General features: G+C 55.4%; 1 protein-coding gene across 1 annotated transcript in view; it reads left to right on the top strand.

Moving 5' to 3' along the window:
• The window catches only part of LOC129843317 (telomeric repeat-binding factor 2-like), a 51,158-nt gene that overhangs the window by 21,139 nt on the left and 15,929 nt on the right, over positions 1-14,090 (top strand). The window contains exons 6-7 of the mRNA XM_055911944.1: positions 3,780-3,913; positions 8,374-8,583. Coding sequence (XP_055767919.1) covers positions 3,780-3,913; positions 8,374-8,583 — 344 coding nt within the window. The remainder of the gene's footprint in view (positions 1-3,779; positions 3,914-8,373; positions 8,584-14,090) is intronic.

The following is a 14,090-nucleotide window of genomic DNA, read 5'->3' as shown; positions in this document are numbered from 1 at the left end:
CCTGTCCAGGGTACGTATGTTCCCCTACTCTCATCCTTTCCTGTCCAGGGTACGTCTGTTCCCCTACTCTCATCCTTTCCTGTCCAGGGTACGTATGTTCCGCTACTCTCATCCTGTCCTATCCAGGGTACGTCTGTTCCCCTACTCTCATCCTTTCCTGTCCAGGGTACGTATGTTCCCCTACGCTCATCCTTTCCTGTCCAGGGTACATATGTTCCCCTACTCTCATCCTTTCCTGTCCAGGGTACGTATGTTCCGCTACTCTCATCCTTTCCTGTCCAGGGTACGTATGTTCCCCTACTCTCATCCTTTCCTGTCCAGGGTACGTATGTTCCCCTACTCTCATCCTTTCCTGTCCAGGGTACGTATGTTCCCCTACTCTCATCCTTTCCTGTCCAGTGTACGTCTGTTCCCCTACTCTCATCCTTTCCTGTCCAGGGTACGTATGTTCCCCTACTCTCATCCTTTCCTGTCCAGGGTACGTATGTTCCGCTACTCTCATCCTTTCCTGTCCAGGGTACGTATGTTCCCCTACTCTCATCCTTTCCTGTCCAGGGTACGTATGTTCCGCTACTCTCATCCTTTCCTGTCCAGGGTACGTATGTTCCCCTACTCTCATCCTTTCCTGTCCAGGGTACGTATGTTCCCCTACTCTCATCCTTTCCTGTCCAGGGTACGTATGTTCCCCTACTCTCATCCTTTCCTGTCCAGGGTACGTATGTTCCCCTACTCTCATCCTTTCCTGTCCAGGGTACGTATGTTCCGCTACTCTCATCCTTTCCTGTCCAGGGTACGTATGTTCCCCTACTCTCATCCTTTCCTGTCCAGGGTACGTATGTTCCCCTACTCTCATCCTTTCCTGTCCAGTGTACGTCTGTTCCCCTACTCTCATCCTTTCCTGTCCAGGGTACGTATGTTCCCCTACTCTCATCCTTTCCTGTCCAGGGTACGTATGTTCCGCTACTCTCATCCTTTCCTGTCCAGGGTACGTATGTTCCCCTACTCTCATCCTTTCCTGTCCAGGGTACGTATGTTCCCCTACTCTCATCCTTTCCTGTCCAGGGTACGTCTGTTCCCCTACTCTCATCCTTTCCTGTCCAGGGTACGTCTGTTCCCCTACTCTCATCCTTTCCTGTCCAGGGTACGTATGTTCCCCTACTCTCATCCTTTCCTGTCCAGGGTACGTATGTTCCCCTACTCTCATCCTTTCCTGTCCAGGGTACGTCTGTTCCCCTACTCTGTGTTACCTCAGCAGCAGTCTGCCTGTGTCCCCAGTATCACCCCTCTCCATATATAGTGTATTGAACTGAGAGATCTGTCTCCCTAACCCACTGTTCCTAACCTGAGGAGATCTGTCTCCCTAACCCACTGTTCCTAACCTGAGGAGATCTGACTCCCTAACCCACTGTTCCTAACCTGAGGAGATCTGTCTCCCTAACCCACTGTTCCTAACCTGAACTGAGGAGATCTGTCTCCCTAACCCACTGTTCCTAACCTGAGGAGATCTGTCTCCTTAACCCACTGTTCCTAACCTGAACTGAGGAGATCTGTCTCCCTAACCCACTGTTCCTAACCTGAGGAGATCTGTCTCCCTAACCCACTGTTCCTACCATGAACTGAGGAGATCTGTCTCCCTAACCCACTGTTCCTACCCTGAACTGAGGAGATCTGTCTCCCTAACCCACTGTTCCTAACCTGTGGAGATCTGTCTCCCTAACCCACTGTTCCTACCCTGAGGAGATCTGTCTCCCTAACCCACTGTTCCTAACCTGAACTGAGATCTGTCTCCTAACCCACTGTTCCTAACCTGAACTGAGATCTGTCTCCTAACCCACTGTTCCTAACCTGAACTGAGATCTGTCTCCCTAACCCACTGTTCCTAACCTGACCTGAGATCTGTCTCCTAACCCACTGTTCCTAACCTGACCTGAGGAGATCTGTCTCCCTAACCCACTTTTCCTAACCTGAGCAGATCTGTCTCCCTAACCCACTGTTCCTAACCTGAGGAGATCTGTCTCCCTAACCCACTGTTCCTAACCTGGGGAGATCTGTCTCCCTAACCCACTGTTCCTAACCTGAACTGAGGAGATCTGCCTCCCTAACCCACTGTTCCTAACCTGAGGAGATCTGTCTCCCTAACCCACTGTTCCTAACCTGAGGAGATCTGTCTCCCTAACCCACTGTTCCTACCCTGAACTGAGGAGATCTGACTCCCTAACCCACTGTTCCTAACCTGAACTGAGGAGATCTGTCTCCCTAACCCACTGTTCCTAACCTGAGGAGATCTGTCTCCCTAACCCACTGTTCCTAACCTGAACTGAGGAGATCTGTCTCCCTAACCCACTGTTCCTAACCTGAGGAGATCTGTCTCCCTAACCCACTGTTCCTAACCTGAGGAGATCTGTCTCCCTAACCCACTGTTCCTAACCTGAGGAGATCTGACTCCCTAACCCACTGTTCCTAACCTGAGGAGATCTGTCTCCCTAACCCACTGTTCCTAACCTGAACTGAGATCTGTCTCCTAACCCACTGTTCCTAACCTGAACTGAGATCTGTCTCCCTAACCCACTGTTCCTAACCTGAGGAGATCTGTCTCCCTAACCCACTGTTCCTAACCTGAGGAGATCTGTCTCCCTAACCCACTGTTCCTAACCTGAGGAGATCTGTCTCCCTAACCCACTGTTCCTAACCTGAGGAGATCTGTCTCCCTAACCCACTGTTCCTAACCTGAACTGAGGAGATCTGTCTCCCTAACCCACTGTTCCTAACCTGAGGAGATCTGTCTCCCTAACCCACTGTTCCTAACCTGAGGAGATCTGTCTCCCTAACCCACTGTTCCTAACCTGAGGAGATCTGTCTCCCTAACCCACTGTTCCTAACCTGAGGAGATCTGTCTCCCTAACCCACTGTTCCTAACCTGAGGAGATCTGTCTCCCTAACCCACTGTTCCTAACCTGAACTGAGGAGATCTGACTCCCTAACCCACTGTTCCTAACCTGAGGAGATCTGCCTCCCTAACCCACTGTTCCTAACCTGAGGAGATCTGTCTCCCTAACCCACTGTTCCTAACCTGAGGAGATCTGTCTCCCTAACCCACTGTTCCTACCCTGAACTGAGGAGATCTGTCTCCCTAACCCACTGTTCCTAACCTGAGGAGATCTGTCTCCCTAACCCACTGTTCCTAACCTGAGGAGATCTGTCTCCCTAACCCACTGTTCCTAACCTGAACTGAGGAGATCTGTCTCCCTAACCCACTGTTCCTAACCTGAACTGAGGAGATCTGTCTCCCTAACCCACTGTTCCTAACCTGAGGAGATCTGTCTCCCTAACCCACTGTTCCTAACCTGAGGAGATCTCTCTCCCTAACCCACTGTTCCTAGCCTGAGATCTGTCTGCCTAACCCACTGTTCCTACCCTGAACTGAGGAGATCTGTCTCCCTAACCCACTGTTCCTAACCTGAACTGAGGAGATCTGTCTCCCTAACCCACTGTTCCTAACCTGAGATCTGTCTCCCTAACCCACTGTTCCTAACCTGAACTGAGGAGATCTGTCTCCCTAACCCACTGTTCCTAACCTGAGGAGATCTGACTCCCTAACCCACTGTTCCTAACCCGAGGAGATCTGTCTCCCTAACCCACTGTTCCTAACCTGAGGAAATCTGTCTCCTTAACCCACTGTTCCTAACCTGAGGAGATCTGTCTCCCTAACCCACTGTTCCTAACCTGAGGAGATCTGTCTCCCTAACCCACTGTTCCTAACCTGTCTGTGTGATTACCAGGCTGCCAGACAGCTGATGGTGAAGAGACAGGAAGCAGGACAGGGTGCAGAGGAAGGAGACTGTCCCTCAGACCCTCAGCCAGAGGACCACCTTGTTCCAGCAACAGAGGAGAAGGCATCCAGACACAAACCCAGGTAGCCTCATTGATCCGATGCCAATCAATCAAATACATGTATTTTAGAAAGCACTTTTAGCTCAGTTATTGTGACAACATGATTTCCAGTTACCTAGCCTAGACTCTAAAGGTCATTGGGCCCCACAGTGTGTGGATATACAGGGGGCCCCACCAGTATTGGGCCCCACAGTGTGTGGATATACAGGGGGCTCCACCAGTATTGGGCCCCACAGTGTGTGGATATACAGGAGGCCCCACCAGTATTGGACCCCACAGTGTGTGGATATACAGGGGGCTCCTCCAGTATTGGGCCCCACAGTGTGTGGATATACAGGGGGCCCCACCAGTATTGGGCCCCACAGTGTGTGGATATACAGGGGGGCCCACCAGTATTGGGCCCCACAGTGTGTGGATATACAGGGGGCCCCACCAGTATTGGGCCCCACAGTGTGTGGATATACAGGGGGCTCCACCAGTATTGGGCCCCACAGTGTGTGGATATACAGGGGGCTCCACCAGTATTGGGCCCCACCACCACAGTGTGTGGATATAGACCCTCTCTCTCTCCCTCCAGTCCTCCCAGTCTAAACTGCCTCCCTCTCTCTCCCTCCAGTCCTCCCAGTCTAAACTGCCTCCCCTCTCTCTCTCTCTCTCCAGTCCTCCCAGTCTAAACTGCCTCCCCCTCTCTCTCTCTCTCCAGTCCTCCAAGTCTAAACTGCCTCCCCCTCTCTCTCTCTCTCCAGTCCTCCCAGTCTAAACTGCTTCCCTCTCTCTCCCTCTAGTCCCCTCAGTCTAAACTGCCTCCCCTCTCTCTCTCTCCCTCCAGTCCTCCCAGTCTAAACTGCCTCCCTCTCTCTCCCTCCAGTCCTCCCAGTCTAAACTGCCTCCCCTCTCTCTCTCTCCAGTCCTCCCAGTCTAAACTGCCTCCCCCTCTCTCTCTCTCTCCAGTCCTCCCAGTCTAAACTGCCTCCCTCTCTCTCCCTCCAGTCCTCCCAGTCTAAACTGCCTCCCCTCTCTCTCTCTCCAGTCCTCCCAGTCTAAACTGCCTCCCTCTCTCTCCCTCCAGTCCTCCCAGTCTAAACTGCCTCCCTTTCTCTCTCCCTCCAGTCCTCCCAGTCTAAACTGCCTCCCTCTCTCTCCCTCCAGTCCTCCCAGTCTAAACTGCCTCCCTCTCTCTCTCCCTCCAGTCCTCCCAGTCTAAACTGCCTCCCTCTCTCTCTCCCTCCAGTCCTCCCAGTCTAAACTGCCTCCCTCTCTCTCTCCCTCCAGTCCTCCCAGTCTAAACTGCCTCCCTCTCTCTCTCCCTCCAGTCCTCCCAGTCTAAACTGCCTCCCTCTCTCTCTCCCTCCAGTCCTCCCAGTCTAAACTGCCTCCCTCTCTCTCTCCCTCCAGTCCTCCCAGTCTAAACTGCCTCCCTCTCTCTCTCCCTCCAGTCCTCCCAGTCTAAACTGCCTCCCTCTCTCTCCCTCCAGTCCTCCCAGTCTAAACTGCCTCCCCTCTCTCTCTCTCCAGTCCTCCCAGTCTAAACTGCCTCCCTCTCTCTCTCCCTCCAGTCCCCTCAGTCTAAACTGCCTCCCCCCTCTCTCTCTCTCTCTCTCTCCCTCCAGTCCTCCCAGTCTAAACTGCCTCCCTCTCTCTCCCTCCAGTCCTCCCAGTCTAAACTGCCTCCCCTCTCTCTCTCTCCAGTCCTCCCAGTCTAAACTGCCTCCCCCTCTCTCTCTCTCTCCAGTTCTCCCAGTCTAAACTGCCTCCCTCTCTCTCCCTCCAGTCCTCCCAGTCTAAACTGCCTCCCCTCTCTCTCTCTCCAGTCCTCCCAGTCTAAACTGCCTCCCTCTCTCTCCCTCCAGTCCTCCCAGTCTAAACTGCCTCCCCTCTCTCTCTCTCCAGTCCTCCCAGTCTAAACTGCCTCCCCCTCTCTCTCTCTCTCCAGTCCTCCCAGTCTAAACTGCCTCCCTCTCTCTCCCTCCAGTCCTCCCAGTCTAAACTGCCTCCCTCTCTCTCTCCCTCAGTCCTCCCAGTCTAAACTGCCTCCCTCTCTCTCTCCCTCCAGTCCTCCCAGTCTAAACTGCCTCCCCTCTCTCTCTCTCTCTCTCTCTCCCTCCAGTCCTCCCAGTCTAAACTGCCTCCCTCTCTCTCCCTCCAGTCCTCCCAGTCTAAACTGCCTCCCCTCTCTCTCTCTCCAGTCCTCCCAGTCTAAACTGCATCCCTCTCTCTCTCCCTCCAGTCCTCCCAGTCTAAACTGCTTCCCTCTCTCTCCCTCCAGTCCCCTCAGTCTAAACTGCCTCCCCTCTCTCTCTCTCTCTCTCTCTCCCTCCAGTCCTCCCAGTCTAAACTGCCTCCCTCTCTCTCCCTCCAGTCCTCCCAGTCTAAACTGCCTCCCCTCTCTCTCTCTCCAGTCCTCCCAGTCTAAACTGCCTCCCCCTCTCTCTCTCTCTCTCTCCAGTCCTCCCAGTCTAAACTGCCTCCCTCTCTCTCCCTCCAGTCCTCCCAGTCTAAACTGCCTCCCCTCTCTCTCTCTCCAGTCCTCCCAGTCTAAACTGCCTCCCCCTCTTTCACTCCCTCCAGTCCTCCCAGTCTAAACTGCCTCCCCTCTCTCTCTCTCCAGTCCTCCCAGTCTAAACTGCCTCCCTCTCTCTCCCTCCAGTCCTCCCAGTCTAAACTGCCTCCCCTCTCTCTCTCTCCAGTCCTCCCAGTCTAAACTGCCTCCCCCTCTCTCTCTCTCTCCAGTCCTCCCAGTCTAAACTGCCTCCCTCTCTCTCCCTCCAGTCCTCCCAGTCTAAACTGCCTCCCTCTCTCTCCCTCCAGTCCTCCCAGTCTAAACTGCCTCCCTCTCTCTCCCTCCAGTCCTCCCAGTCTAAACTGCCTCCCTCTCTCTCTCCCTCCAGTCCTCCCAGTCTAAACTGCCTCCCTCTCTCTCTCCCTCCAGTCCTCCCAGTCTAAACTGCCTCCCTCTCTCTCTCCCTCCAGTCCTCCCAGTCTAAACTGCGTCCCTCTCTCTCTCCCTCCAGTCCTCCCAGTCTAAACTGCCTCCCTCTCTCTCTCCCTCCAGTCCTCCCAGTCTAAACTGCCTCCCTCTCTCTCTCCCTCCAGTCCTCCCAGTCTAAACTGCCTCCCTCTCTCTCTCCCTCCAGTCCTCCCAGTCTAAACTGCCTCCCTCTCTCTCTCCCTCCAGTCCTCCCAGTCTAAACTGCCTCCCTCTCTCTCTCCCTCCAGTCCTCCCAGTCTAAACTGCCTCCCTCTCTCTCTCCCTCCAGTCCTCCCAGTCTAAAATGCCTCCCTCTCTCTCTCCCTCCAGTCCTCCCAGTCTAAACTGCCTCCCTCTCTCTCTCCCTCCAGTCCTCCCAGTCTAAACTGCCTCCCTCTCCCTCTCCCTCCAGTCCTCCCAGTCTAAACTGCCTCCCTCTCTCTCCCTCCAGTCCTCCCAGTCTAAACTGCCTCCCTCTCTCTCCCTCCAGTCCTCCCAGTCTAAACTGCCTCCCCTCTCTCTCTCTCCAGTCCTCCCAGTCTAAACTGCCTCCCCCTCTCTCTCTCTCTCCAGTCCTCCAAGTCTAAACTGCCTCCCCCTCTCTCTCTCTCTCCAGTCCTCCCAGTCTAAACTGCTTCCCTCTCTCTCTCTCTCTCCAGTCCTCCCAGTCTAAACTGCCTCCCCCTCTCTCTCTCTCTCCAGTCCTCCCAGTCTAAACTGCCTCCCTCTCTCTCTCCCTCCAGTCCTCCCAGTCTAAACTGCCTCCCCCTCTCTCTCTCTCTCCAGTCCTCCCAGTCTAAACTGCCTCCCTCTCTCTCTCCCTCCAGTCCTCCCAGTCTAAACTGCCTCCCTCTCTCTCTCCCTCCAGTCCTCCCAGTCTAAACTGCCTCCCTCTCTCTCTCCCTCCAGTCCTCCCAGTCTAAACTGCCTCCCTCTCTCTCTCCCTCCAGTCCTCCCAGTCTAAACTGCCTCCCTCTCTCTCTCCCTCCAGTCCTCCCAGTCTAAACTGCCTCCCTCTCTCTCTCCCTCCAGTCCTCCCAGTCTAAACTGCCTCCCTCTCTCTCTCCCTCCAGTCCTCCCAGTCTAAACTGCCTCCCTCTCTCTCTCCCTCCAGTCCTCCCAGTCTAAACTGCCTCCCTCTCCCTCCAGTTCTCCCAGTCTAAACTGCCTCCCTCTCCCTCCAGTCCTCCCAGTCCTCCCAGTCTAAACTGCCTCCCTCTCTCTCCCTCCAGTCCTCCCAGTCTAAACTCCCTCTCTCTCTCTCTCCAGTCCTCCCAGTCTAAACTCCCTCTCTCTCTCTCTCCCTCCAGTCCTCCCAGTCTAAACTGCCTCTCTCTCTCTCTCCCTCCAGTCCTCCCAGTCTAAACTGCCTCCCTCTCTCTCTCCCCCAGTCCTCCCAGTCTAAACTGCCTCCCTCTCTCTCTCCCTCCAGTCCTCCCAGTCTAAACTGCCTCCCTCTCTCTCTCCCTCCAGTCCTCCCAGTCTAAACTGCATCCCTCTCTCTCTCCCTCCAGTCCTCCCAGTCCACCCCCTGGTGGCGTCCTGCTGACCCGCAGCCAGCTGATGGCCGTTTATACAGCCCTGGCCGAGGAGCTGAAGGAGCCCATGACCTTTGCCGAGCTGGAGGAGGAAGTGGAAATGGAGGTGATGGAGGAGAACGCAGGAAAAGGAGTTGCTGTTGTGGACCAAGAGGAACCTCTCCTGCACCTCTCCGAAAGCCCCAGGTTGTTAATCATATCACTACCCTGCTGCCTCCTGTCCTATGGTAGCCTGGATACCAGTCGTATCACTACCCTGCTGCTTCCTGTCCTATGGTAGCCTGGGAACCAGTCGTATCACTACCCTGCTGCTTCCTGTCCTATGGTAGCCTGGGAACCAGTCGTATCACTACCCTGCTGCTTCCTGTCCTCTGGTAGCCTGGGTACCAGTCATATCACTACCCTGCTGCTTCCTGTCCTCTGGTAGCCTGGGTACCAGTCATATCACTACCCTGCTGCTTCCTGTCCTCTGGTAGCCTGGGTACCAGTCGTATCACTACCCTGCTGCTTCCTGTCCTCTGGTAGCCTGGGTACCAGTCGTATCACTACCCTGCTGCTTCCTGTCCTCTGGTAGCCTGGGTACCGGTCGTATCACTACCCTGCTGCTTCCTGTCCTATGGTAGCCTGGGTACCAGTCGTATCACTACCCTGCTGCTTCCTGTCCTCTGGTAGCCTGGGTACCGGTCGTATCACTACCCTGCGGCTTCCTGTCCTCTGGTAGCCTGGGTACCAGTCGTATCACTACCCTCCTGTCCTCTGGTAGCCTGGGTACCAGTCGTATCACTACCCTCCTGTCCTCTGGTAGCCTGGGTACCGGTCGTATCACTACCCTCCTGTCCTATGGTAGCCTGGGTACCGGTCGTATCATTACCCTGCTGCTTCCTGTCCTATGGTAGCCTGGGTACCGGTCGTATCACTACCCTGCTGCTTCCTGTCCTATGGTAGCCTGGGTACCAGTCGTAACACTACCCTCCTGTCCTATGGTAGCCTGGGTACCGGTCGTATCACTACCCTCCTGTCCTGTGGTAGCCTGGGTACCGGTCGTATCACTACCCTGCTGCTTCCTGTCCTATGGTAGCCTGGGTACCGGTCGTATCACTACCCTGCTGCTTCCTGTCCTATGGTAGCCTGGGTACCGGTCGTATCACTACCCTGCTGCTTCCTGTCCTATGGTAGCCTGGGTACCGGTCGTATCACTACCCTGCTGCTTCCTGTCCTATGGTAGCCTGGGTACCGGTCGTATCACTACCCTCCTGTCCTCTGGTAGCCTGGGTACCAGTCATATCACTACCCTGCTGCTTCCTGTCCTATGGTAGCCTGGGTACCAGTCGTATCACTACCCTGCTGCTGCTTCCTGTCCTATGGTAGCCTGGGTACCGGTCGTATCACTACCCTGCTGCTTCCTGTCCTATTGTAGCCTGGGTACCAGTCGTATCACTACCCTCCTGTACTCTGGTAGCCTGGGTACCGGTCATATCACTACCCTGCTGCTTCCTGTCCTCTGGTAGCCTGGGTACCGGTAGTATCACTACCCTGCTGCCCCCTGTCCTATGGTAGCCTGGGTACCAGTCGTATCACTACCCTGCTGCTTCCTGTCCTATCGTAGCCTGGGTACCAGTCGTATCACTACCCTGCTGCTTCCTGTCCTATGGTAGCCTGGGTACCGGTCGTATCACTACCCTGCTGCTTCCTGTCCTGTGGTAGCCTGGGTACCGATCGTATCACTACCCTGCTGCTTCCTGTCCTGTGGTAGCCTGGGTACCGGTCGTATCACTACCCTGCTGCTTCCTGTCCTATGGTAGCCTGGGTACCGGTCGTATCACTACCCTGCTGCTTCCTGTCCTATGGTAGCCTGGGTACCAGTCGTATCACTACCCTCCTGTCCTCTGGTAGCCTGGGTACCGGTCATATCACTACCCTCCTGTCCTCTGGTAGCCTGGGTACCGGTCGTATCACTACCCTCCTGTCCTCTGGTAGCCTGGGTACCAGTCGTATCACTACCCTCCTGTCCTCTGGTAGCCTGGGTACCGGTCGTATCACTACCCTCCTGTCCTATGGTAGCCTGGGTACCGGTCGTATCATTACCCTGCTGCTTCCTGTCCTATGGTAGCCTGGGTACCGGTCGTATCACTACCCTGCTGCTTCCTGTCCTATGGTAGCCTGGGTACCAGTCGTAACACTACCCTCCTGTCCTATGGTAGCCTGGGTACCGGTCGTATCACTACCCTGCTGCTTCCTGTCCTATGGTAGCCTGGGTACCAGTCGTATCACTACCCTGCTGCTTCCTGTCCTATGGTAGCCTGGGTACCAGTCGTATCACTACCCTGCTGCTTCCTGTCCTATGGTAGCCTGGGTACCAGTCGTATCACTACCCTCCTGTCCTATGGTAGCCTGGGTACCGGTCGTATATCACTACCCTGCTGCTTCCTGTCCTATGGTAGCCTGGGTACCGGTCGTATCACTACCCTGCTGCTTCCTGTCCTATGGTAGCCTGGGTACCAGTCGTATCACTACCCTGCTGCTTCCTGTCCTATGGTAGCCTGGGAACCAGTCGTATCACTACCCTGCTGCTTCCTGTCCTCTGGTAGACTGGGTACCAGTCGTATCACTACCCTGCTGCTTCCTGTCCTATGGTAGCCTGGGTACCAGTCGTATCACTACCCTGCTGCTTCCTGTCCTATGGTAGCCTGGGTACCAGTCGTATCACTACCCTGCTGCTTCCTGTCCTCTGGTAGCCTGGGTACCAGTCGTATCACTACCCTGCTGCTTCCTGTCCTATGGTAGCCTGGGTACCGGTCGTATCACTACCCTGCTGCTTCCTGTCCTTTGGTAGCCTGGGTACCGGTCGTATCACTACCCTGCTGCTTCCTGTCCTGTGGTAGCCTGGGTACCGGTCGTATCACTACCCTGCCGCTTCCTGTCCTATGGTAGCCTGGGTACCAGTCGTATCACTACCCTGCTGCTTCCTGTCCTATGGTATTCTGGGTACCAGTCGTATCACTACCCTGCTGCTGCTTCCTGTCCTATGGTAGCCTGGGTACCGGTCGTATCACTACCCTGCTGCTTCCTGTCCTATGGTAGCCTGGGTACCAGTCGTATCACTACCCTCCTGTCCTCTGGTAGCCTGGGTACCGGTCATATCACTACCCTGCTGCTTCCTGTCCTCTGGTAGCCTGGGTACCAGTCGTATCACTACCCTGCTGCTTCCTGTCCTATGGTAGCCTGGGAACCAGTCGTATCACTACCCTGCTGCTTCCTGTCCTATGGTAGCCTGGGTACCAGTCGTATCACTACCCTGCTGCTTCCTGTCCTATGGTAGCCTGGGAACCAGTCGTATCACTACCCTGCTGCTTCCTGTCCTATGGTAGCCTGGGTACCGGTTGTATCACTACCCTGCTGCTTCCTGTCCTGTGGTAGCCTGGGTACCGATCGTATCACTACCCTGCTGCTTCCTGTCCTGTGGTAGCCTGGGTACCGGTCGTATCACTACCCTGCTGCTTCCTGTCCTTTGGTAGCCTGGGTACCGGTCGTATCACTACCCTGCTGCTTCCTGTCCTATGGTAGCCTGGGTACCAGTCGTATCACTACCCTCCTGTCCTCTGGTAGCCTGGGTACCGGTCATATCACTACCCTGCTGCTTCCTGTCCTCTGGTAGCCTGGGTACCAGTCGTATCACTACCCTCCTGTCCTCTGGTAGCCTGGGTACCAGTCGTATCACTACCCTCCTGTCCTCTGGTAGCCTGGGTACCGGTCGTATCACTACCCTCCTGTCCTATGGTAGCCTGGGTACCGGTCGTATCATTACCCTGCTGCTTCCTGTCCTATGGTAGCCTGGGTACCAGTCGTATCACTACCCTGCTGCTTCCTGTCCTATGGTAGCCTGGGTACCAGTCGTAACACTACCCTCCTGTCCTATGGTAGCCTGGGTACCGGTCGTATCACTACCCTGCTGCTTCCTGTCCTATGGTAGCCTGGGTACCAGTCGTATCACTACCCTGCTGCTTCCTGTCCTATGGTAGCCTGGGTACCAGTCGTATCACTACCCTCCTGTCCTATGGTAGCCTGGGTACCGGTCGTATCATTACCCTGCTGCTTCCTGTCCTATGGTAGCCTGGGTACCAGTCGTATCACTACCCTGCTGCTTCCTGTCCTATGGTAGCCTGGGTACCAGTCGTATCACTACCCTGCTGCTTCCTGTCCTCTGGTAGCCTGGGTACCAGTCGTATCACTACCCTGCTGCTTCCTGTCCTCTGGTAGCCTGGGTACCAGTCGTATCACTACCCTGCTGCTTCCTGTCCTATGGTAGCCTGGGTACCAGTCGTATCACTACCCTGCTGCTTCCTGTCCTCTGGTAGCCTGGGTACCAGTCGTATCACTACCCTGCTGCTTCCTGTCCTCTGGTAGCCTGGGTACCAGTCGTATCACTACCCTGCTGCTTCCTGTCCTATGGTAGCCTGGGTACCGGTCGTATCACTACCCTGCTGCTTCCTGTCCTTTGGTAGCCTGGGTACCGGTCGTATCACTACCCTGCTGCTTCCTGTCCTGTGGTAGCCTGGGTACCGGTCGTATCACTACCCTGCTGCTTCCTGTCCTATGGTAGCCTGGGTACCAGTCGTATCACTACCCTGCTGCTTCCTGTCCTATGGTAGCCTGGGTACCGGTCGTATCACTACCCTGCTGCTTCCTGTCCTTTGGTAGCCTGGGTACCGGTCGTATCACTACCCTCCTGTCCTATGGTAGCCTGGGTACCGGTCGTATCATTACCCTGCTGCTTCCTGTCCTATGGTAGCCTGGGTACCGGTCGTATCACTACCCTGCTGCTTCCTGTCCTATGGTAGCCTGGGTACCAGTCGTAACACTACCCTCCTGTCCTATGGTAGCCTGGGTACCGGTCGTATCACTACCCTCCTGTCCTCTGGTAGCCTGGGTACCAGTCGTATCACTACCCTCCTGTCCTCTGGTAGCCTGGGTACCGGTCGTATCACTACCCTCCTGTCCTATGGTAGCCTGGGTACCGGTCGTATCATTACCCTGCTGCTTCCTGTCCTATGGTAGCCTGGGTACCGGTCGTATCACTACCCTGCTGCTTCCTGTCCTATGGTAGCCTGGGTACCAGTCGTAACACTACCCTCCTGTCCTATGGTAGCCTGGGTACCGGTCGTATCACTACCCTGCTGCTTCCTGTCCTATGGTAGCCTGGGTACCAGTCGTATCACTACCCTGCTGCTTCCTGTCCTATGGTAGCCTGGGTACCAGTCGTATCACTACCCTGCTGCTTCCTGTCCTATGGTAGCCTGGGTACCAGTCGTATCACTACCCTCCTGTCCTATGGTAGCCTGGGTACCGGTCGTATATCACTACCCTGCTGCTTCCTGTCCTATGGTAGCCTGGGTACCGGTCGTATCACTACCCTGCTGCTTCCTGTCCTATGGTAGCCTGGGTACCAGTCGTATCACTACCCTGCTGCTTCCTGTCCTATGGTAGCCTGGGAACCAGTCGTATCACTACCCTGCTGCTTCCTGTCCTCTGGTAGACTGGGTACCAGTCGTATCACTACCCTGCTGCTTCCTGTCCTATGGTAGCCTGGGTACCAGTCGTATCACTACCCTGCTGCTTCCTGTCCTATGGTAGCCTGGGTACCAGTCGTATCACTACCCTGCTGCTTCCTGTCCTCTGGTAGCCTGGGTACCAGT

This window comes from Salvelinus fontinalis, unplaced genomic scaffold (genome assembly GCF_029448725.1).
Source record: "Salvelinus fontinalis isolate EN_2023a unplaced genomic scaffold, ASM2944872v1 scaffold_0113, whole genome shotgun sequence".
NCBI lineage: Eukaryota > Metazoa > Chordata > Actinopteri > Salmoniformes > Salmonidae > Salvelinus > Salvelinus fontinalis.
Note: the sequence above shows the minus strand (reverse complement) of the source record. Positions and strands in the feature narration are given on the sequence as shown.